We start from the raw sequence: 24,264 nt of genomic DNA, 5'->3' as shown, positions 1-24,264 counted from the left end.
ACTGTAGTACTACATGCCTTGGATGGTCTTCATCTTTCACTTTTGACAGTGTCCCAACAGGTCCTCTGCCTTCAGCCTCACCTTCTCACATCTATGTTTCACAGAAAGCAAGTGTTGTAATATTTAAATGTGTAATCTCCTTCCCATGAAACCATTTCAGTGGCTTATCATCAACTCTAAAAGTAAAGTTTAGCAAACTTTTCTGAAAAGGGCCAGATAGTAAATGTTTCAAGCTCTGCAGGTTAGATGGTCTCTGCCCTTGTTGCAAGAAAGCAGCCTCAGGCAATCTACAAATGAATGGGTGTGGCCCTTTCACAGTAAAACCTTTTGTTTACAAAACTGGTGTTGATCTGGATTTTGCCTGCAGGCCATAGTGTGCTGAACTCTTAAGAGATGAATTTCAAATCCTCTAAACAGGGCATTAGGGCTCCCCTGGTGGCTCAATTGGTAAAGAATCTGCCTGCAATGCTGCAGAACCGGGTTCAATCCCTGTGAAGGGAAGATCCCCTGGAGAAGGGAATGGCTACTCAGCCCAGTGTTCTTGCCTGGGGAATCCCTTGAACAGAGGTGCCTGGTAGGCTGTAGTCCATGGGGTCGCAGAGTCCGACACAGCTGAGCTACTACATTGCTACTAAACAGGACGTTAAGGACATTTGTCTTTTGCATACCTATCTAACGTCAGCCACAGATACTTTTTACCCTACATTTTCCCTTCCTCATAGTCTGTATAGACATCAGCCTTTACCATTTCAGCATTGTTTTGCAGTGGTCTCTGTATCGATTTGCCTGTTTCTCTGGTCATCAGTGTCATAGTTATTTTTGTCTTGTTCATAGCTGGCTACTAGGTTGTAAATTTTTTGAGAGCATTAAGTATAACAGTTTTATATCCCATGCAGCAGTATCATGCTCTTTATACAAAATAGGAAACGAATACATCCATTTATTTGAATCCAGTTATTTAAGACCATATATTTAAAATTTTGATTTACAGTATAGCTCAATTTATTATTTGTGTTGTTTTAAATTCCTAGAGACAAATAAAAAGTGGTGTGTTCTAGAAGGAGGCTTCTTGAGTTACTATGAAAATGATAAGTCTACCACGCCTAATGGCACCATTAATATCAATGAAGTCATCTGCCTGGCTGTGCACAAAGAAGACTTCTGTTTAAATACTGGGTAGGTCTATTATTAAGTAAGAGTAAGAGCTGAAAGTATTTTCTGATACGTATCATGCCAGCTAATAATTGTTTTATCATCATTTCAATTCTTCAGTTGCTTCTTATAGAAGAGTTTGGTGGTTTCTTGAGGCCTACTCATTTTTCAGTTTCTAAAAGTTCCTTAGGAAATTCACTAAAAAGTGGGAAAATTAAAATATTTCATTAGGTAATATGAAAGGCTGACATCTTCACATCGAATTTTAAGTAAGTTTACATTATTCCATTCTTGCACATGTAGTCCCGTAATTTTTATGATTCACTCACCATTTAATATAGTGATTTAATGACAAAATTTAGGCTTTCATTAAAAGTATCATGGTTAAAATAGATGACAAAAAAGTGCAGTGATAATGTTCACAATAAAATAAATTATGCATATTGAATAGCATATTGAAATACTAAATTTCTTAAATCTATTTTGACATTTTTATGGTCTCAAAAAAGTTTTCAAGAGTAGACATTATTTTACATTATTTACCATAGTTGACTCACAAATAGGTTAGTAGGATTCTGTGAGGACTTTTCGAAATTGACCCTCTAAGATCTTTGGTATGAAAGTTTCTTATCACATTTTATAATTAATTTTTGAAAAATATAAATATTAAAAAGTGCAAAAATCAATTGTAAAACTGATAAAGGAGCATAGTATTTTAGGGAAGAGATTTGTGAAGCTATGTTATTTATATAAAATTATATGAAATACTGAAACATTTTACTATTATCACATAATGACCAGTACATGACTATTGTTTTCTAGTAAATCTAACTTTTTGTAAAAAAAAAAAAAAAAGTTATTTGTTGATTTATTCATTTTAATCTCAATAGTGCTTTTATTCAAATGATTAAACAGTTTAATGTGGCTTACCATAAAAAAAAAGACCCTGATGCTGGGAAAGACTGAAGGTGGGAGGAGAAGGGGATAACAGAGGATGAGATCATTAGATGGCATCACTGACTCAATGAACATGAGTTTGAGTAAACTCTAGGAGTTGGTGATGGACATGGAGGCCTGGCGTGCTACAATCCATCGGGTCGCAAAGAGTCGGATACGACTGAACAACTGACCTGGTGGAAGGTTAAGTGTACTCTATGTATTAAATTGCTTAAACAATTCAAATAATTACTATTAGTTTATGTCAGCATATAATCATATTCAAAAATAAAATATTCTTGATAGAATGCTACTGATACAAGTAGATATGCAATTAAAGCATTTATAATGGGATGTGTTTAAAAAATAATTACTACAGCCAGATTCTTAATCACCTTCAATAGCATAGTATAGAATTTGAAATCGATAATGTAACAACTGAGGAGTCATACACATTGAATTTTCAGAAGAGAGCTGATGGCTGGGGTATTAAAGAAGAGATAGGAGGAATAAAAATATAATTACTGAGAGTGTAACTAGAGGAGCAAATAATTAAAAAGAAAAACAGTGAGTTGAGAGACGTTTAAGATTGAACTGGTAGTGTTCAGTGTGTGACTGAATGAAATGCTGATGTCAAAGGGAAGGATAAATTAAGATTCCAAGGTTTTGTTCTTGTTGATGAGGTAGATGGTGATGCCTATAAACTGGAATGTGAAGGAGATAGCAATAGGTGTGGGGTGAGAAAGAAAAAGAAGAATGTTTAATATAGGGTATTTTGAGTTTTTGTTTTTAGGTAATGGCAGCAATACAAGGCTATGCCCCGACCAGTAACTCTGAAGAAGCTGAAGTTGAATGGTTCTATGAAGACCTACAAGATCTTTTAGAACTAACACACAAAAAGGATGTCCTTTTCATTATAGGGGACTGGAAGGTAAAAGTAGGAAGTCAAGAAAACACCTAGAGTAACAGGCAAATTTGGCCTTGGAGTACAGAATGAAGCAGGGCAAAGGTTAATAGAGTTTTGCCAAGAGAATGCACTGGTCATAGTCGAACACCCTCTTCCCAACAACACAAGAGAAGACTCTACACATGAACAACACCAGATGGTCAACACTGAAATCAGATTGATTATATTCTTTGCAGCTAAAGATCAAGAAGCTCTATACAGTCAGTAAAAACAAGACCGGGAGCCAACTGTGGCTCAGATCGTGAACTCATATTGCCAAATTCAGACTTAACTGAAGAAAGTGGGGAAAACCACTAGACCATTCAGGTATGACGTAAATCAAATCCCTTATGATTTTACAGTGGAAGTGAGAAATAGATTTAAGGACCTATATCTGATAGATAGAGTGCCTGATGAACTATGGACGGAGGTTCGTGACACTGTACAGGAGACAGGGATCAAGACCATCCCCATGGAAAAGAAATGCAAAAAAGCAAAATGGCTGTCTGAGGAGGCCTTACAAATAGCTGTGAAAAGAAGAGAAGCGAAAAGCAAAGGAGAAAAGGACAGATACAAGCATCTGAATGCAGAGTTCCAAAGAATAGCAAGGAGAGATAAGAAAGCCTTCTTCAGCAATCAATGCAAAGAAATAGAGGAAAACAATAGAATGGGAAAGACTAGAGATCTCTTCAAGAAAATTAGAGATACCAAGGCAACATTTCATGCAAAGATGGGCTTGATAAAGAACAGAAATGGTCTGGACTTAACAGAAGCAGAAGATATTAAGAAGAGGTGGCAAGAATATGCAGAAGAACTATACAAAAAAGATCTTTATGACCCAGATAATCATGATGGTGTGATCACTCATCTAGAGCCAGACATCCTGGAATGTGAAGTCAAGTGGGCCTTAGAAAGCATCACTGTGAACAAAGCTAGTGGAAGTGATGGCATTCCAGTTGAGCTATTTCAAATCCTGAAAGACGATTCTGTGAAAGTGCTGCACTCAATATGCCAGCAAATTTGGAAAACTCAGCAGTGGCCACACGACTGGAAAAGGTCAGTTTTCATTCCAATCCCAAAGAAACGCAGTGCCAAAGAATGCTCAAACTACTGTACAGTTGCACTCATCTCACACGCTAGTAAAGTAATGCTCAAAATTCTCCAAGCCAGGCTTCAGCAGTATGTGAACCGTGAACTTCCAGATGTTCAAGCTGGTTTTAGAAAAGGCAGAGGAACCAGAGATCAAATTGCCAACATCTACTGGATCATCAAAAAAGCAAGAGAGATCCAGAAAAACATCTATTTCTGCTTTATTGACTATGCCAAAGCCTTCGACTGTGTGGATCATGATATACTGGAAAATTCTTCGAGAGATGGGAATACCAGACCACCTGACTTGCCTCTTGAGCAACCTGTATGCAGGTCAGGAAGCAATAGTTAGAACTGGACATGGAACAACAGACTGATTCCAAATAGGAAAAGGAGTACATCAAGGCTGTATATTGTCACCCTGCTTATTTAACCTATATACAGAGTACATCATGAGAAAAGGCTGGACTGGAGAAAGTACAAGCTGGAATCAAGATTGCCGGGAGAGATATAGATAACCTCAGATATGCAGATGATACCACCCTTATGGCAGAAAGTGAAGAAGAACTAAAGAGCCTCTTTAAAGAGGAGAGTGAAAAAGTTGGCTGAAAGCTCAACATTCAGAAAACTAAGATCACGGCATCCGGTCCCATCACTTCATGGCAAATGGGGAAACAGTGGCTGACTTTATTTTTTTGGGCTCCAAAATCACTGAAGATGGTGACTGCAGCCATGAAATTAAAAGACGCTTACTCCTGGATGGAAAGTTATGACCAACCTAGACAGCATATTAAAAAGCAGAGACATTACTTTGCCCACAAAGGTCCATCTAGTCAAGGCTATGGTTTTCCAATAGTCATGTATGGATGTAAGAGTGGATTATAAAGAAAGATGAGCACCAAAGAATTGATGCTTTTGAACTGTGGTGTTGGAGAAGACTCTTGAGAGTCCCTTGGACTGCAAGGAGATCCAACAAGTTCATCCTAAAGAAATCAGTCCTGGGTGTTCATTGGAAGGATTGATGTTGAACCTGAAACTCTAATACATTGGCTACCTGATGCGAAGAGCTGACTCATTTGAAAAGACCCTGATGCTGGGAAAGATTGAGGGCAGGAGGAGGACAATAGAGGATGAGATGGTTAGATGGCATCACTGACTGAATGGACATGAGTTTGGTTAAACTCTGGGAGTTGGTGATGGACAGGGAGGCCTGGCGTGCTGCGGTTCATGGGGTGACCAAGAGTCGGACATGACTGAGCGACTGAACTGGTTTGAACATATATACTTAGCGTGTTTCAAGAAATACTTGGAGCTATGGATGAGCAATGAAGGAAAAATTCAAGATGTGGGATATTAGTCTCTTTTTATCTATACTAAGGAGATGACATTTGGCATATGATGAGATGACGGAAGGAAAATTTGTGAGGATGAGAAGAGAACTATTCAGAGAACTGTTTGGACAATGTTTGCTTTGAACAGGGGGTCAGAATAAATTATGAAGGAGTGACCTCAGAGGGATGAGGAGACAGAAGAGAGCCCGCTGCCACATCAGGGCATCAGCAAAGTCATGCCATACATAGAGTGGTTAGTCAGGAGAATATTCTTTTTGTCTGAACCAGTGTGTTCCATTTATTTCATTTGAATAAAGTACAAACCAGCAACAGAAAAATATGATAGGTAGGTGGTAGATAGATCTCACACTATTATTCAGGTTTCAAAAAGAATTTAATTAAAGACTTGATCTTTGGGTAATTTTTTTCTCATAAAAGCCACACATAACCAGCAGTACCTTGTTATTCTTATGTCCTATAGGCCCATCTTTACTTTTGAGATTTATTTACCCTCAGAACGTGCATTTTTATTTGGAGCTGAAACATCTCAAGTGCAAAGAAAATGGACAGAAGGAATAGCCAAGGTATTTATTTTTTTGTTGATTTTTATTGGAGTATAATTGCTTTGGGCTTCTCAGGTTGTGCTAGTGGTAAAGAACCCACCTGCCAATGCAGAAGACATGAGAGACATGGGTTTGATCCCTAGGTTGGGAAGTTCCCCTGGAGGAGGGCATAGAACCTACGCCAGTATTCTTGCCTGGAGAATACCATAGACAGAGGAGCCTGGCAGGCTACAGTTCGTGTGGTCACAAAGAGTCAGACATGAATAAAGTGACTTAGCACATATGTACACACATAGCTGCTTTATAATATTGTGTTAGTTTTTACTATACAGCAAATTGAATCAGCCATACATATACATATATCCCCTCCCTTTTGGACTTCCATTCAGGTCACAACAGTGCATTAAGTAGAGCTCCCTGCACAACACAGTATGTTCTCATTAGTTATTTTATATATAGTATCAGTAGTATATATTTGTCAATCTCCATCTTCTAATTCCTCCCACCACCCCTTTCCCCTTTGGTATCCATTTATTTGTTCTCTCCATCTCACCAAGGTATTTAAGTATTGTTTTATTACCTAAATCCAGAGAATATTCTTTACCTTTGGAGGTTCATGAAAAATTTTTACAAGGTCCCAGAAAGCATGTCCATACTTAATTAGGTTTTCATAGGTTGTAGTCAAATGAGGTTGAGTTACCTTTCTGGAGCCTGAAGCAGAGAAGAAATTAATGTAGGATTTTGGAGTCATTCATAAAATTAAGGCCATTGTGGAGATCTTTTCAATACTGTAAAGTCATTTCTGTGTATGTCTTTTTATAGGTAGATTTCTTATTCACAGTGTACACAAATGGGAAAAGAACAGATTCCATAAAAGATACAAATGAAGACAGACATTGAAGGTTGACATTTTAAAAGATTCTACAAGTTGACAAAGAGAATGTCTTCCTGTTTCAATTCTGTATATATCAAGAAAAATGGTTTAAGATGCTGCCATTTAAAATTGCATTATATTTATAGCTTTTCAGTTTTAAGACTGATGGCAAGTTTAAATAATTGTTTTGAAATCTGGATTACTCCTAAATCTTTAATACAGAAAAACAAGTTTTTCCCCTTTCCCTCATATCTTTAGCTATATAAGGGATTTCCTGTTTTCACTGTCTTTATTACTTTTTTGTATTTGTTTTAACAGCATTTTGTTCCCTTTGTTGCTGAAAACTTAACAGAAGCTGACTATGATTTGATTGGTCAACTCTACTACAAAGACTGCCAAGCCCTGGATCAGTGGAGAAAAGGCTGGTTCGCAATGGACAAATCTAATTTGCGTTTTTGCCTTCAAATGCAAGAAGGTCAGGAGGATAGAATGCACTTAAGAAGACTACAAGAACTAAGTAAGTTTTTTTTTTTTTTGTCCCCCTCCCCTTATATCTGCACAGAGTTCTCTGCTGCACATGGAAATAGTAAATTTCACATAAAATTATGATGACTCACTTCTTAACAGTGAGTAAGTAGTTGATAAAGGTATTTAGTGTAATGCTTTTAAATAATATGTTCATACTTCTTTCCCTCCAGCAATTAGCACAGTGGTTCAAAATGGGGAAAAATTGGATGTTTTGCTCTTGGTAGAAAAAGGGAGGTAAGTGCATTTTTGCTTTTTGTTCTTTATCTCAACGAATCTATGGAGTTGGGTATTCTGGTTATCCTCTTGGAGGAGAACTCATTATTTTATAAACTGTTGGAAATTTTCTGAATCTTGTGTGTATGTATGTATATATTCTCTTTAGTAGAAAAAGTAGACTAGTGAAGCTTGCCTATTTTTATACTATGAGAAACTCAGTGGGATCATTTATTGTAGTTTTCTACAGACCTAGATTCCTTTGCTTCCTTTGGAAGCACTTTGACATTTGTAAATATATTATCAGTGTAGATATATGATAGGTATAAATAATACCCTGAATCATGTATAGTTAAAACCTGATTTCTTGAATTTATTCAGTTTTTCAGTAAATTAGAAGCATCTACTTTATAGTACTGTTATAGGTACTGGGGTTATTAGTGGTGAATAAAACAGATACGGTCTTTGCCTTCATGAAGCATCTACATTTGTGGGGGAAACAATATACAATATAAGCAGGCAAAAAATTTGCATAGTATTATGTCCCTTAATTTTAAGTGCTTGAAGAAAAATAAGGTAAAGAGAGTGTACCTGGTAGAGTGGTATTCGGTTTTCAATAGGGTGCTAAGAGAGGATATCTCTGATCAGAGATCTGTATAGAGTGGAGGGAAAAAGAAAAACATGCAGCAGTCTGAATAGAAGGTACAAGGCATGAGGGCAAGGATATTTTGAAGAGTCAGTTGTGTTTGGCATGTTCAGGGTCTGCAAGAAAGCTCCTGTGGCTAGGGAAATTTCAATGAGAGAGAGAGGGAAGAAATGATTAGAGATATCCCTGGGCCAGACTATAGAGCCTTACAGGCCATGGTATGTAAAGACTTGAATTTTATTCTAAGCATGGTGAGAAGCCCCTTCATTTGAGAGCCAGGAAATTCAATCATCTGACTTATGTTTTTAAATGACTACTCTGACTCTAGATGGATAGCTTTCTGAGGGCACGAGTGAAAGTTTGAACATCAGGTAGGATCCTGCTGCAGAGGCCAAGCAAAAGGTGACTTCCTAATGACATAGTGTTGAGTGGTAAGATACACTGTGTGGGTAGAGTTCAGTGAATCTGTTGATGGATTCACTGACTGTAACAGTCAGAGATGATCCCAGAGTTTTTGGCCTGAGCCTTTACGTGAATTATGGTGCTCTTTTTTGAGATAAAATATACATGGAGAGTAGAGGTAGGGTATTAGTACATTTAGGGTAGTAGATCAAGAATTTGGTTTTGGAAATGATTACTTGGAAATGTCTATTTGAAAACAAAGTGGATATGCAAGCCTGGAATTAAGTGGAAAGGTTACAGCCAGAGATAAATATTTGAGAGTCATCAGCATACATTTTGACTTACTTATTTAGCCAAGGAACAGATCAGATTCGCCTAGAGGAGGACTGTAGGTAGAAAAGAGACAAGGAGGTAGTCCCAGGGCCTTAAGTTTTAGAGGAGGAATGATCTAGCAAAAGGTCCTGAGAAGAAGCAGCAAGAGTCAGATGACAACAACTAGGATGGCATAGTCTCCTGAACAAATTATTTTCTCTCTGTATCTTATCATTTGCTTTCAAATCCCATAATTAGAATGTTTAGCTCTTCAAGAGTGCAAGATAGTATTTGTGTGTGTATATATATGTAATGATAAATATAAAAGCAAAGCTCAATTAGCCTTCCCTCCAGTGAACGTCCATGCTAGTGACAAGGATAATGACCGAGCCATTATCTGAACCTGTCTTTTCTTGAACTTCACAGAAAGATGCAAACCGCTTTAGGTAGCAAACGTATTGCTGATTAGATACGTATGTCAGAATGTGTTTTTAACTTAGAGACGTAATCAGGATTTTATGTTTTTGCTTCTTTATTTCCAGACTTAAAATGATTAATAATATTTTAGGTTCTAATTTTGCTACCAGATGATAGTTTTACTGTTCTCTCAGAATACATTCCATACATGTTCAGAAATAATAGTAAGAGAGTAGATAGTGTTGTGGCTTTGAAAGACTAGCGCACATATACTTTTTCAGTTCAGTCGCTCAGTCGTATCCAACTCTTTGTGACCCCATGGACTGCAACACACCAGGCCTCCCTGTCCATCACCAACTCCTAGAGTTTACTCACATTCATGTCCATTGAGTCGGTGATGCCATCCAAACATCTCATCCTCTGTCATTCCCTTCTCCTCCCGCCTTCAATCTTTCCCAGCATCAGTGTCTTTTCCAATGAGTCAGATCTTCACATCAGGTGGCCAAAATATTGGCATTTCAGCTTCAACATCAGTCCTTCCAATGAATATTCAGGACTGATTTCCTTTAGGATAGACTAGTTGGATCTCCTTGCAGTCCAAGGGACTCTCAAGAGTCTTATCCAACACCACAGTTCAACAGCATCAATTCTTTGGTGCTCAGCTTTCTTTCTAGTCCAACTCTCACATCCATACATGACTACTGGAAAAACCCTTGGAGCCCCCCGAAAATAAAGTCAGTCACTGTTTCCACTGTTTCCCCATCTATTTGCCATGAAGTGATGGGACTAGATGCCATGATCTTAGTTTTCTGAATGTTGAGTTTTAAGCCAACTTTATCACTCTCCTCTTTCACTTTCATCAAGAGGCTCTTTAGTTCTTCATTTTCTTCTTCATTGGTCATCTGCATATCTGAGGTTACTGATATTTCTCCCAGCAATCTTGATTCCAGCCTGTGCTTCATCTATTAATCTTTATGTAATGCCTGCTGCCTGTTACCTACATGACAAGAAAAAATGGTCAAAAATACAGATTTGTTGCTTGAGCTCACAGAGCTTATGTTCTTAAACAAATTAGCAACCAGAAGCTTGCTAGTGAAATTTATTTTATATATTACATATATATATGTAATTTTAAAAAATCATGTTACTGTACCCAAGGTATTTTTCTACCAGTTTTAGTCTATAAAGGATTTGACCAGTGGCACATAGATTTTAATTAAAATGTGCCAAATGTGGATTAGTGTTATTCAATCTGAATTTTTATTTAGTGCTAACCGCATGCAGTGTACTCCCTCATGAACACAAGATAAGGAAGCCAGAGGACTAAATGTTTTGTTACCTTATGACATCTTGAACTTTACCCTGGGCAACAGGAACCAGAAGGTTTATGGAATAGTTTAAAACTAGCAGGATTCCAAAATAATGGTCAAAGCTGCTTCATTTAGTTTTTGAGAATAAAGTTTTTATCTGTGTGCCTGTGTGCTCAGTTGTATCCGAGTTTGCATCCCCACAAACCATAGCCTGCCAGGCTTCGCTGTCCCTAGGGTTGCCCAGCAAGAATACTGGAGTGGGTTGCTGTTTCCTTCTCCAGGGTGTCTTCCCAAGCCAGGGATGAAACCTGCGTCTCCTGCATTGGTAGGCGATTCTTTACTGCTGAGCCACCAGGGAAGACTGTTTTTATCTGCATGTGTTATCAACTAGTTATGTTGAAAGCATTTTTATGAAAGGCAATAATAGAGAATGTGTCAAGATGAGAGTAGGAGAAATACAGGATAAATATAAAACCAAGTTATTTTTCTTGAACCTCTTTTTTGAATAGCTGCTATACAAAAGGGCCATTGGAAAACAACTGTGTTTATCATATGCTTATATTTTGGTTTTACTTGCTTTCCCTGTTTTCTCCAAATCAATAAGATTCAGATAATAGCAATAATAAAATGATGACAATGTATACAAATTACTCTGTACCAGGCACTATTTTAAGCACTTTTGTACAGCCTTCCATGGTCTATATGATGCTGAGGGGGATAATCCAATTTTAAATCAAGATAAGGGCAGTTTTTAACTTAACAATGTAACAATTTCTTTTTAAAACAAGTGGTATTAATTTACCAAGAATTTACTCAAAAATTAAGTCAACTAATATATTAGCCTGGATAAATTATATGTCACTAGGATTTAAATTTCAGCATCTTATTAGAAAGTAAAAAGTTTATTAGAAAACCTGAAAAGTTATTTTACTAGAAAAAATATATCAATCCAGTGGCCACCTAATTAAAGATGAAGCAGAAAGAAGAGAGGTCAGAAGTGGGAATAAAGAATCAACCTGGAAGATGGTAAGTGCACTGGGTTATAAGCCGTTATGGAACAAAAAGCCATGCAGGTATCCAGGGCACCGTGTACAGTGAAGAACGGGATCTCATATTTATATACCTATGTGTTTTTTCACAGATGTACACACGTGTGTACATATATGTGGATATGTATACACATATGTAAATAAATTGAGACAAATGGAAAAAGAGCAGGTTTGGAAGAGAGCTTGGGAAATGATGAGTTTGATTTTTGACATGTTGAACATGAGGTGCTTATAAACATTTACGGAGAAATTGCTTAGAGGGAGTTATATTTGTGGATCTGATGCTCATGATTAGTTAATGGGGATATCAATATTGGAGTTACCCACATATAGAATGAAGAAGGTGAAATCACTTAGGGAGGTCTGTAGAGTGAGAAGGGAAGAGCTAATGTGTTGGGACTTTGATGAATGCACAGAATGTTGGAAGTGGGGGCAGTTTCCGGGGGATTAGCTACCCCAGGGTATAAAGGTAGTTTATTCAGAGAGTGAAGCAGGAAACTGAGAGGATGTGTCACTAAGCCCAGAAAGAGTGGTGCAAGAAGGAAGGAATAGTCAGAAATACCAGGTGCTGTCTGATGACAATAGATACTCCATTGGATCAGTGATGGGGAGTCCAGTCCGGTGACTCTTGAGAACAGAAGTGATAAAGCAAAACCTGGATAAGATTAGATAAACCAGCTGGGGAGAACAGTTTGTCAGGGATGTCTGGAAGTTAATAGGATTAATGAAGTGAAAGGAATTTGTCCCAGGAAGAGAATATATCTGCAGTTTTGTTTTAGATGACTTGAACTTGTGCCATTAAAAACATTTTGATGGGGCAGAGATACATATTTTAAAAAAGGTGGGGGGGCAGTGAAGGTATAAGAAAGACAACAGGATAGGTCTCTCAGTTCTAACAGCAAGAAAAGAGGAACTGATGGGTGGTTTTGGATATTGGGATCTTTCTAGATCTGGTGGTAGGCTATTGAGGGAAAGTTCAATCTTGTGGTTTTCGATCAGTCTGCTGGTTTTCAATTGCTTTATGAAATAGGAAATAAGGATGACTTCTGAGCTCTTGGCCTGGATGACTTTGAGTGGTTTTATCACATACCAAAAGAGGAAATAGATTCTTTTCTTCCAGTACTCAAACCAGGACAGTTAATTTTAGATGGGATTGTTTAAGAGCTGTTTTAATGCCATTTCAAAATAAGAGAATTTCATTGCATTGTCCTGTTTTTCATCTCTCTTTCAATTTGTTAGTCCCGTGGGAAATAATGACTATAAAGTACAGTAGGTTGTGTTAGACTTGTCAATGAAAGACAAAACTGTAGCTTTAAGAAATAAAACAACTTCTAGTTTTTCACTAAGCATATAAAGATAGTAAGAATAATTGAAAGAGAAACCAACTAGCTATAAGTTTTAACCTTTATTTTAACAGCTTGAACCAGAACGGCAAATCATAAATAAGCTTAATGAATTAATTTCACATATTTGCTCCTTCCTTGTCTACCTTTGGTTAAACTGTTAAAATATATTAATATTTCTTAAAGGCAAGAGAATGAACCCTGTGACCTAGAAAAGTTCATGAATTGATAACCATCCACTGAATATAGTCATTATTTAGATGTATATTTTAATCTTCATGGTAATTTCCCCTATATACCTAGCATGAGTGTCTTTAGACAGAAAAATATTGCAATAATATTTTCCACACACAGAGCATTTTTGCTGTGAAAAGCTCTAAGCAGAAGGTACTCCAGATGGTATAGCTTTAATGTGTATTCCTTGTATACTTTAAAAATTATTTTGGAAAATAAAGCTTTCTTGATTACACTTAAGGCTTTCTACCGTGATGTTTGATGCTGTTATTGGAACTTAGATTTTGTGCTTTTCTTTCAGGTCTTAGGGTTTCTGTGTGTGGAAAAAAGAAAAGAAATCATGTTTTTGAATATCCATTGTTAGTCAGTGAATGTCCTGTACCCCAGTGAGGTCACAAGGCACTTGTTTGGACAGTAGGTTATATATCCACTGTGACTGAAGTGTTCAATGGATTACAACATCCTTTTCATAAAATTTGAACACTATTTCTGCACTTGGCCCACATTCTCTGTGTATTTCTTTCTGATAAATAAGTTACTGTGTTCTCTATCTCACATTCTGTAGCTTCATGCTCATTAGTCAAAGATACCTATTATTAAGCTTTTACTGAAAGGCTGTTAGTTGTAATAAGCACAGTATGAATAACTCAGCTGTGTTATCAGAAACAGAACAGCCTAGTATGTTTTTTTTTTAATTTTGTTGTTTGATTTTAATTTTTTTAAGATTGATTTATTGGCCTATAGTAAAGTATGATTCACTTGATGGCTTGCAAGCCTGACTGAATTCAGTTTTAACTGCAAATTTCAGACATAAAGGAGCTAACACTGGGGAATAAACATTTTATCACTATGTTCCGGAATTATGGGACAGCCTACTTTTCTTAATTTGGGAGATGAACACTCCTAAGTTGAAGATCCTTATTTCATATCAATTTATTACATGTGATTTTTTTTTTCCCTGTACTTGAATTGTGTTTTATAGCAGCTGATATGTTAGCAGTACTGTCTAGGGTGAATTATCTTAAAGTGGTTTCTAAATTGTGCATGTAATTGCAAATTAAACAGTAGCCGATTGCCCACAATATCAGCTTGACTGCTTTTGTAACTTTCTGATCATTTAATTTGTAGAGATGGTTTAATCTGAATGTTGCCAAGGCAAACGAGATAGACTCTTCTCTCACCACCGCCACTGGTTTTGCAAAAAAAGGAACTATTCAAACTTACAGTATAAGATGATTTGTTGTTGTTGTTGTTAAAGAGAATTATGATAAAGGAAGTGTGTGACTATTTAACAAAAGATGGATTTTGAAGTATTTATTATTTCCTCCAAAAAATGTGTTTCATTCCTCAGTTCAGGACACTTACTGTATACTAGATAGAAACCTGTGAACATATAAATGCACTATGGGGTGAAAAAATACAGAATGAAAAGATCTCTTCTAGATAATGGGATCAAGATAATCATATTTATTTTTTAAGTATATTATAACTGGCTCTGGAATCCTCAGTAGGATTAGAAGAGGAAAAAAATGAGGGGTTGAAACACAAAGATATTCCAAGAGGTGGAAACAATAGTTTCAGAGAAATAGGATGGGTTGGGGTAAAAGTTCACTTCAGGTTGGCCTTAACCTTCAATTCTTGAGGAGGAAGCATGGGACAGTGGGCCTGGAGAGATAGATTGGTATATTAGTTTTATCAATTAAATGTAAATAATAACTTGTCTTGTTTTGGAAAGGATTGCAGGTTCTTTAAGAGGGTACAGAAGCCTTTTTTTTTTTTTTTTCCGCAGACTTGAAACAGGGCTATTTCTCACATTCCTATAGGTAATTGCCTAATGGTGTGTAGAGATGAAATTGAAAACCTGGAGGCTTGCCTTCTCAGGGAATAGTGTGCCTTGACACTTCTTACTGAACTGTTGGCCTCAGAAGAAACAAATTATTTAAGCTAATATTTCTTTCTCCGTTATTCTTGTGATACAGTCTCTGCATCTACAGATTTAATAATTGTTTGCCTGTTTCTGGCTGAAATTTCATCTCTATGCAGCAGTTCCTTATCTGCTGAGGAAAGAAATACTGTTTTTCTATAAATGAAAATGAGGGTGATTTATGGATGTGATGACTTAATAAAATGTGCTGGACTTCCATTTCTGCCCATGAAGAAATATCTGGCATGGAATATGCCCTCCCACTTTAAACTACTAGAAACCTGGACCAAACGAACTATTTTCAGACTTTGGAACAATAGGCTTCCCAGGATAGTGACCATGGAGAGAAGGGAAACAAGTGACTTAAGGCCTAAGATCACCTTGGCTTCCTGTCAGTACTTGGCACAGGGAATGGGGGGATCCAAGCAGCATATGGCGGTTTTGCTATGTTGGAGGTAGAGCTTGAAGTTTGGAGAATCCGCAGTAGCTAAACTTTGCGAGATAGAGTTCAGAGCAGAGGGAAAAATGTACAGAGCACGAGCTTCAGAAATCTTCATAGAATTCCCTTTCATCATTGCTCAGTATGAACCTGCGTATTTGCAGGTCAGAACTTCAGGCAAAAATACTCTCAGGGTGTGCTATGAGTTGAACAATTCCCAGAATGTAGACACTATTTGAGTGTGTTCAGATTTTATCTAGCCAGGTTAGACAGACTTCATTAAACACACAGAGCATTTGTAAAGACAGCAGGAGGTAATCCCAGAATATTAAGGCTAAACCAGCCCACAGGTAAAGGCTGCTCCATTTATGCCTTGCTAAGCTTAAAAACAGACCTCTCCACAAGTAGTTTAGTTACCCAGGGTCAAATAGGCAAAAGGGGCCAAAACAAACATCAATACCCTTTATAGGAAGATAGCACAACCCTGACACTGAACTTAATACTCACGATGTCTAGCATAGAGTGAAAATACTGGTGATATGAAAAAGCTGGAAATTAGATGATAAGAACAGACCTAGAAATGAGAAGGATAGTGGAATTAGCAAAGAATATACACAGTAATTTTGAATTATTACTAAATATATTAAAAGATGTAAAGGAAAACATAAACATAGAAAAATGGGTCTAAAGAAGAAACCAAATGGAACTTCTAAGGCTGAAAAATACACTATCTGAAAAGAAAATCTCACTAGATCAGCTAAATCCAAGAGTAGACTATGTTTAAAAAAAACAAAGTCAATAAACTTGAAGTCATGACAACAGAAATTATCAAAACTTTAGCTCAGAGAGAAAAGGCTGAATAAAATTAGCAGAGCCTCAATGACCTGTGGGACAATATTAAGCATTCTTATGTAAACATAGTTAGAATTGTAAAATGAGAGAAGAGAAAGATGGAGTAATATATATATGTATAATATTGAAGAAATATGGCCAAAGACTTCTGAATTTCATAAAAACTATAAATGTACATATATTAAGATCAACATAACATTCATGATAAAGACAAACCACATCAAGACATATCATAATCAAATTCTTGAAAACCAATGTGAGGAAAAATAAAAGCACTGGTGGGGGCTGGGTAGGGGAAACATTAAAAATAGGGGACAAAGATGAGAATGTATTGGCAGAAACAGTGCAAACCAGGAGATAATATAGTAAAATCTTTTAATGTGTTGGGGGAAAAAATAACCAAACCAGAAACTATTAGCTTAAAATACTCTATCCAGAAAAAATATCTTACAGAAATGAAAGCAAAATAAAGTATTTTTTGGCCAACAAATGCTAACATATATTACAAGACTCAGTGTTTTTATTTTTTATAGATGCCTAAGATACTATCTTTTTTTAGTTATGTTTTTGAAATATGTTGTTTGCTTTTTAGTTGTGTTTAAAATGTTCTTTATAAAGATGATTTCATTTTTTGTACAGCTAAATATATAGATCCTATCATTCATTTGTCTTGGGTCTTGTCAGTAGACTAGGCTCAAATAATGATAGTCTATATTTTGTGGCTATTATATTACAGCTTTAAGAAAATTGTTTTATTAGTTTTGGGACTTGGTTTCTATGTCTTAGTGAACTATCTTGATGCATTATAGGATATATGGATTTTTTAAAATATGGCTTTAAAATTTAGGTTTGGGAATGAACAGTTAGTAGAATGTATTTCTCTATAATTAGAGTTCTTCAGAATAACTTTTCAGATTTTCAAGATGTAAATTCCTATTTCTTTGAAATAGGAATGATAAACCATTGTTCAGTAACATTTGAAATAATAAAGTTGGCCAGCATTTGTGTTGAAAATATCTTTTGATGCTTTATTCAATGTGCAGAGTTTAGGTAACATCAGAAAGGAATGTTGAACTGATGCTGTTAAATGTCAAACATCTACTGCACAAGATGATGTATCTTAGGATTCAGCCTTTGACAAGTGGACTTGGGAGTTAACTTGTCATTACTGATTCTACCCTTCACGAGTTCACAAGCAGACAGTTAAACTTGTCATCACAACATTTCTTCTGACTAGAAAGAAAATTTGAAGTTTGAAACATTTATAGTTAATGGCAGAATCATACTGCTATTGTAGGCAGGCCCTTGCCTTTGGGGTTTCTTTAACTGCTTGCTCAAATATTGGTCGTTGTTTATAAGCACACCTTTTCAAAGATTTTGTCACCTATTCAGAGCTTAATCATCAGATAAAAAAAGCAGCTGAGACTCAAGAAGAGTTAAAATATATTTTTTAAACTCCTAAATTTAACAAGCTGTAATTTTGATTAAGTCTACATAATGTAGGAGCTTGATTTCTCAGGGAAAGTACCAAGTTAGATAATTTCATTTAAACAAATAAACCCAGCAGTAGAATGCTTTTGAGTTAAACATGACATGAGATCAGTGAAAAGGCAAAAAGCATGTCAGTATTAAAGCAGGTGTCAGAATTCTTCAAAAAGGAAATGACAAAACCTTGAGATCTGAGCTGCTGTGATGGGTGTGGAAAATAAAAGCAATAAATAAAGATGTTAGGAAGCAAGAGATGAAGATTATGGGCATCAGTGTCAGTGAAGATGTAGTTATGGCAGGTTCAGGAGGTGTTAAGGTGAGTAGAGTGGGGTGCTAGTAGCTTTATCTTCATAGAGGAGCATTTCCAGAAAAGAAACCAAAGGAAAGAAAGAGGGAATGTTGTTTTCTTCTTAAATTAGGGCCAATGAATTACCAGGAATGTAAAAGATTACCTCTCTCAGTCCCCTCAAAAGAAACCATAACGACTGATTGTTGATGCAGTTCATTCCTTTCTCTTCAGATTGAATCCAAAGTAGCCATTTCATAGTTTGAAATCAAAATTAAATAGTTGGACGTTGGTATGCATGCGTGCTAAGTCGCTTCAGTCATGTCCAGCCTTGTGCAACCCTATGAACAGCAGCCCACCAGGCTCCTCTGTCCGTGGGATTATCTAGGCAAGAATACTGAAATGGGTTGCCATTTCCTCTTACTTTAGTATAATTATACTTACATGCATCAATGATTAAGTTGTTTCAAGTCAAAGGTTTTTCTAGTGATAAAACTTTAAAACAATGCATCTACTAAATAATGCATCCACTAAATACCTGCCTCATGTGAAACCTGTATGCAGGTCAGGAAGCAACAGTTAGAACTGGACATGGAACAACACACTGGTTCCAAATAGGAAAAGGAGTAAGTCAAGGCTGTATATTGTCACCCTGCTTGTTTAACTTCTATGCAGAGTACATCATGAGAAACGCTGGGCTGGAAGAAGCACAAGCTGGAATCAAGATTGCTGGGAGAAATATCAATAACCTCAGAAATGCAGATGACACCACCCTTATGGCAGAAAGTGAAGAGGAACTAAAAAAGCCTATTGATGAAAGTGAAAGTGGAGAGTGAAAAAGTTGGCTTAAAGCTCAACATTCAGAAAATGAAAATCATGGCATCTGGTCCCATCACTTCATGGGAAATAGATGGGGAAACAGTGGAAACAGTGTCAGACTTTATTTTGGGGGGCTCCAAAATCACTGCAGTTGGTGACTGCAGCCATGCCATTAAAAGACGCTTACTCCTTGGAAGAAAAATTATGACCAACCTAGATAGCATATTCAAAAGCAGAGACATTGCTTTGCCAGCAAAGGTCCATCTAGTCAAGGCTAAGGTTTTTCCTGTGGTCATGTATGGATGTGAGAGTTGGACTGTGAAGAAGGCTGAGCGCCAAAAAATTGATGCTTTTGAACTGTGATGTTGGAGAAGACTCTTGAGAGTCCCTTGGACTGCAAGGAGATCCAACCAGTCCATTCTAAAGGAGATCAGTCCTGGCTGTTCATTGGAAGGACTGTTACTAAAGCTGAAACTCTTATTACTTTGGCTACCTCATGCGAGGAGTTGACTCATTGGAAAAGACCCTGATGCTTGGAGAGACTGGAGGAAGGAGAAGGGGACAATGGAGGATGAGATCGCTAGATGGCATCATCAACTCAATGGACATGAGTTTGAGTAAATTCCAGGAGTTGGTGATAGACAGGGAGGCCTGTCATGCTGCGATTCATGGGATCGCAATGAGTTGGACACAACTGAGACTGAACTGAACTGAAATATCTGGCACTATGCTAAAGGCTATTGATAAACTGAAATGCTTTCTTTGTTTGCTTGTATTAAGTTTGTGGTGAAGTGGCTAAAAAATTCACACAGACACAACAGTTAATGTGATGGAGGGTGGAGTGATTGTTTAGGATTAAAGAAGAATGCCTGTTTCACCAGAAGCATTGGATGGAGGCAGATAGGAATCGAGGGTCACAAAGGGTTACCTAGAATATACCAATGGGGGAGGAGCTGGACTAAGCAGTCAGAGAGCAGGAAGTACTTCCTGCAAAGAGAAGAACATGTTAATTTCTTTCTTATTCCCTTCCTTTCTCCGTTCCTCCTGGGAATGGCACAGTTGAGTGGATAATACAGGACAGATGTTGAAGACCTTTTAATCTTGAAACCTCCAGAACTGCCATGGAAGGACAGTTATCAGGAAGTGATGTCATTAGCTTTGTATTTTAAAAAGATCGTTCTGTGAGTCTTGAGAAGGTGGAGGATTGGGAAAGGAATTTTGTTTGGAGGGACTTAAGTGACTTTAAGGAGCAATAGAAAGCCCTTAAGGAGGGCAGTGTTCAAATAAAGAGGAGGCAAAGCAAGTATGTCAGGGAACTGGATGTGACAGTATTCTGTGACTGAGTTCATATGTCAGGAGTGGGGTGGCGATTGAGGGGATCAGTCTACAGTAATAAATCCTAAATTCCTGGTGGGATAAGTGGAGACTGTAGTACCAGTTTGGTATCAGTGTCAGTTCAGTCACTCAGCTGTGTCCTATTCTGCGACTACATGAACCGCAGCACGCCAGGCCTCCCTGTCTATCACTAACTCTCGCAGTCCACCCAAACCCATGTCTGTTGAGTCGGTGATGCCATCCAACCATCTTATCCTCTGTCGTCTCCTTCTCCTCCTGCCCTCAATCTTTCCCAGCACCAGGGTCTTTTCAAATGAGTCAACTCTTCACATGAGGTAGCCAAAGTATTAGAGTTTCAGCTTCAACATCAGTCGTTCCAATGAACACCCAGGACTGATCTCCTTTAAGACGGACTGGTTGGATCTCCTCACCATCCAAGCACTCTCAAGAGTCTTCTCCAACTCCACATAAGAAGGGATAAAGATTTGAGATGCTTGTGGAATTAACATTAACATTAATTAGCATTATGGTTTATTAGTTACTAATACCACATTTACTGAGTGCTAAAGTGGGTGCTATTATTATCCTCATTTTTGCCTTTGATAAAACTGAGAACCAAAGAAGGTTGATAACTTGTCCAAGGTCATAAAGGAAGTGAGCACAGCGCTAAAACTTGAGTGCATGAATTGATTTCCATTCTGTTAACTTCTTTATGCTCTTGCTTTTCAATCATGTGAAGATCTGATTTGTGAGTAAATTCTCAACCAGAGATAGGGATGTGAGACTTACTAGCTTATATATATATATATGGGGGATGGAAACCACTGGCCTGAATGACATGTCCCTTGGAGAGTCTTTGGAGTTCATGTGAGTGCACTGAAGTTACAAGTTCATTTTTAGAAAGAGAAAGTGAGTTTGGGAAAGAACTGAGGGACCAGAAAGATAGGAGGAAAAGCCAGGAAGAACTGTTCTACCAAAGCTGAATTGGGTGGTTGTTTTCCCTCTCTCTCTCTCTCTCTTTTTTTTTTTAACCTTTAAAAGGAAGAACAGTCCTAAAGTTATCAAACACTTCTAAAATCTTAAAAAATACACCCCCAGATATCCATGAGAAGTTACACGTGATGCTGGCCAGAAGGGTTTCAGTTCAGTTATTCAGAAACAGAATGAAAGAGGAAATGAAAAAGAGGCAAGGACATTAAGGCCACAAGTTCAGGGAATTTTCTGGCCTCTCTGGAGAGAGACGTATGACTCCAAAGCAAAAGAGGGATCAAGTGAGTGGAAGCTGGTGGTAGACAGAGGGGTTTTCTTCTGATGGATGAGATCAGATCACATTTATATGGATTTAAGGATATTCTCTGTAGAAGTAAGGCTTAAAAAAAAATTATCATTTGAAATACTTTTCAAACTTTACAGAACATTATACATCCATGGGCATACCAAGTTGGATTTCACAGTCTGGCATACTGCAATTGAAAAAGCAGCGGGTACAGATGGGAATGCATTACAAGACCAGCAGCTCGGCAGAAATGACGTTCCCATTATCGTGAACAGCTGTATAGCATTTGTTACACAGTATGGTAAGTATCAGAGTTTTTATTCAACCCCAAGAACTCATAGTAGCATTCTTACAGTTTTGAAATAATACCTCCATTGGACTGAATGAGAGTCCTTTGTATCTTAAGTACATCAATGAAAATTAAAAGTGTAGTCCCTCTTCAGCCTAAATGCCATTCCTTCTCACAGTAAAGTTCATTTAAATTATATCACATGCCCTTACAAATTCCTTCTTCCTTTACATGCATAAAAATTTTAAATGGCATATTAGAAGAATCTATATTGTAAAATGTATATTTAAAAAATGATTAAAGGTTGTACTTTTCAGAGGTTATAACTTTACAGTAAAGTCTTAGGGAATGCAGTCGTGACTGTGTTTTAAAAATAGTAAATGATGGGACAATGTCTAAAAGACTTTAGTTTTTGTAGGCCTGCATGCAAAGTGTCTGTGTATTTATTCCCTTTAACATGTTTTTGGTCACATGTTTATATTAAGAAACATGGTCATTAATTGTGCTGGTTTGACTTAATCGTAACAACATATTTATGAATAGTTGCAGGTTAAAACCAACTTGAATCAGGCCTCATTTTAACATGCAGTGGCAGTATTTTATACATGCCTAAAAAGTAAATGAAGTATGTCTTTATTATTTTTACTTATTTTCAAATTACTACTCATTCTTAAAATTTCTTCAGTTACATGTTGCCTTAATATGCTAAAAGATAAATAAATTGTTTAACTATATTTTTAATATAAAAATATGTTCTCTTTCAATCTGTCTATAAAAGGCATTGATTTAGATTGTACATGCAGAAAGAAAGTAAAATGGTTTATCTTATATTTTGGAAGTTGTGTTAACTTTTCATTGTTCTCCTAGTCTTAGATGTATCTTTGGGTATTTTTAATTTGAAAAGAAAGTGTAATCAGTGAGAGAGCTGTAGAAAAACATTGTTTTATGAGTTTTTTTTTTTTTGCTTATTTATTGTCTATAGTATGTCAGCTGCTGAGCTTAGTACTGGAAATTGAGCAGTGGTAGTAAAGAGTGAAAGAACCATAAATTTTGCCTTCCAGTGTGAGAACTAACAGTGAAATGATATGAACACAATGCCCGACATAACAAATGCTATGAAAAAAAATAAGGAAAAATTAAGTCTAGAATATGTGTATATTAATCTGTTTTCTCCTAGAGAGAGTGCCATTTTAAGTATTTCACTCATTTCATGTGTTATCCAAGTAAAATTATGATTAATATTCAGGTCTGAATATTAATTTGTGTTTGAATTATACACATGTTGCAAATATGTATGTAATCACATTATGTGGGATTATTCTGTGAATTTCCTTGATAGTATGGTTATATTTTTCTTATCAACTGTCATCATCTGTTTGTTTGAAAATGGGGGAGGAAGGTTATCATCTTCATTTATTCGTAATTGTGTATTGGTGCACTTGCATTGTGCAGGTATAAATAAATTACACACATCTTATGTTTTAGCAAGATCATAACCTCATTGGGAATTTTCACATCATGTTAGTTTCATAATGGTATAAGGTCTTTCTTAAGTTGACAGATGATTAAAATAGCTTGACTTGCTCCCAGTGTATCCAATTTAATGTTTCTCTAGGGAAATCAGAAGTTTCTTTGTGGTGTTTATTTGCATTTAAAATCATTAAGCATTAGATTGTTTTCAACTAAATTTCATATATTATAATTACCTTGTAGCTCTAGCATAAGGTACATTAGCTTCCATATTAAAGTAATAAAGCCAATAAAAGACTCTTAATGTTTTTCCCAGCTTTTTGTTTTTTTTGAGCAAAACATGTGAACACCTCAATATTACCAGCATGGATAGAAGGGAAGATCTGATATGAACTTAGAAAACACCCAGTGATTATAGGATGCAGGTGATTGACTCAGGGCCTATATGATCATAATTATTTCGGATTTCCTAATCTTTGGTATAAAATCTAAAAGCCGAATTTTTGTGCTCATGGTGTCAAAATCTGAACCTGACAAAATTCACAGTATAATTCTTAGAGTTTTAATTTTTTTAATGAGTTACAGCAGTTAGCTCTTGGGGGGATATACTTAATTTTTGTAAACAAAATTGTGTTCAGATTCACATCGAGTTACCTGTACCAGTTGTTAGAAATTCACTCAACTAGGAACATGATAGCCCAGAAACTTAATCAATTTTTTGGTAGAACTTGCTTATTCTTC

The 24,264-nt window shown here is 36.6% G+C and overlaps 1 protein-coding gene across 13 annotated transcripts in view; it reads left to right on the top strand.

Annotated features, from left to right (window-relative positions):
* The window catches only part of ARAP2 (ArfGAP with RhoGAP domain, ankyrin repeat and PH domain 2), a 198,264-nt gene that overhangs the window by 96,731 nt on the left and 77,269 nt on the right, over positions 1-24,264 (top strand). For all 13 annotated transcript variants that reach the window (XM_027970922.2, XM_015096434.3, XM_060417574.1 and 10 more), the window contains 5 exons: positions 1,032-1,176; positions 5,936-6,038; positions 7,210-7,408; positions 7,590-7,653; positions 21,902-22,065. In XM_027970922.2, coding sequence (XP_027826723.1) covers positions 1,032-1,176; positions 5,936-6,038; positions 7,210-7,408; positions 7,590-7,653; positions 21,902-22,065 — 675 coding nt within the window. The remainder of the gene's footprint in view (positions 1-1,031; positions 1,177-5,935; positions 6,039-7,209; positions 7,409-7,589; positions 7,654-21,901; positions 22,066-24,264) is intronic.

This window comes from Ovis aries, chromosome 6 (assembly GCF_016772045.2).
Source record: "Ovis aries strain OAR_USU_Benz2616 breed Rambouillet chromosome 6, ARS-UI_Ramb_v3.0, whole genome shotgun sequence".
NCBI lineage: Eukaryota > Metazoa > Chordata > Mammalia > Artiodactyla > Bovidae > Ovis > Ovis aries.
The sequence above is the reverse complement of the archived record's forward strand: the minus strand, read 5'-3'. Positions and strand labels throughout refer to the sequence as shown.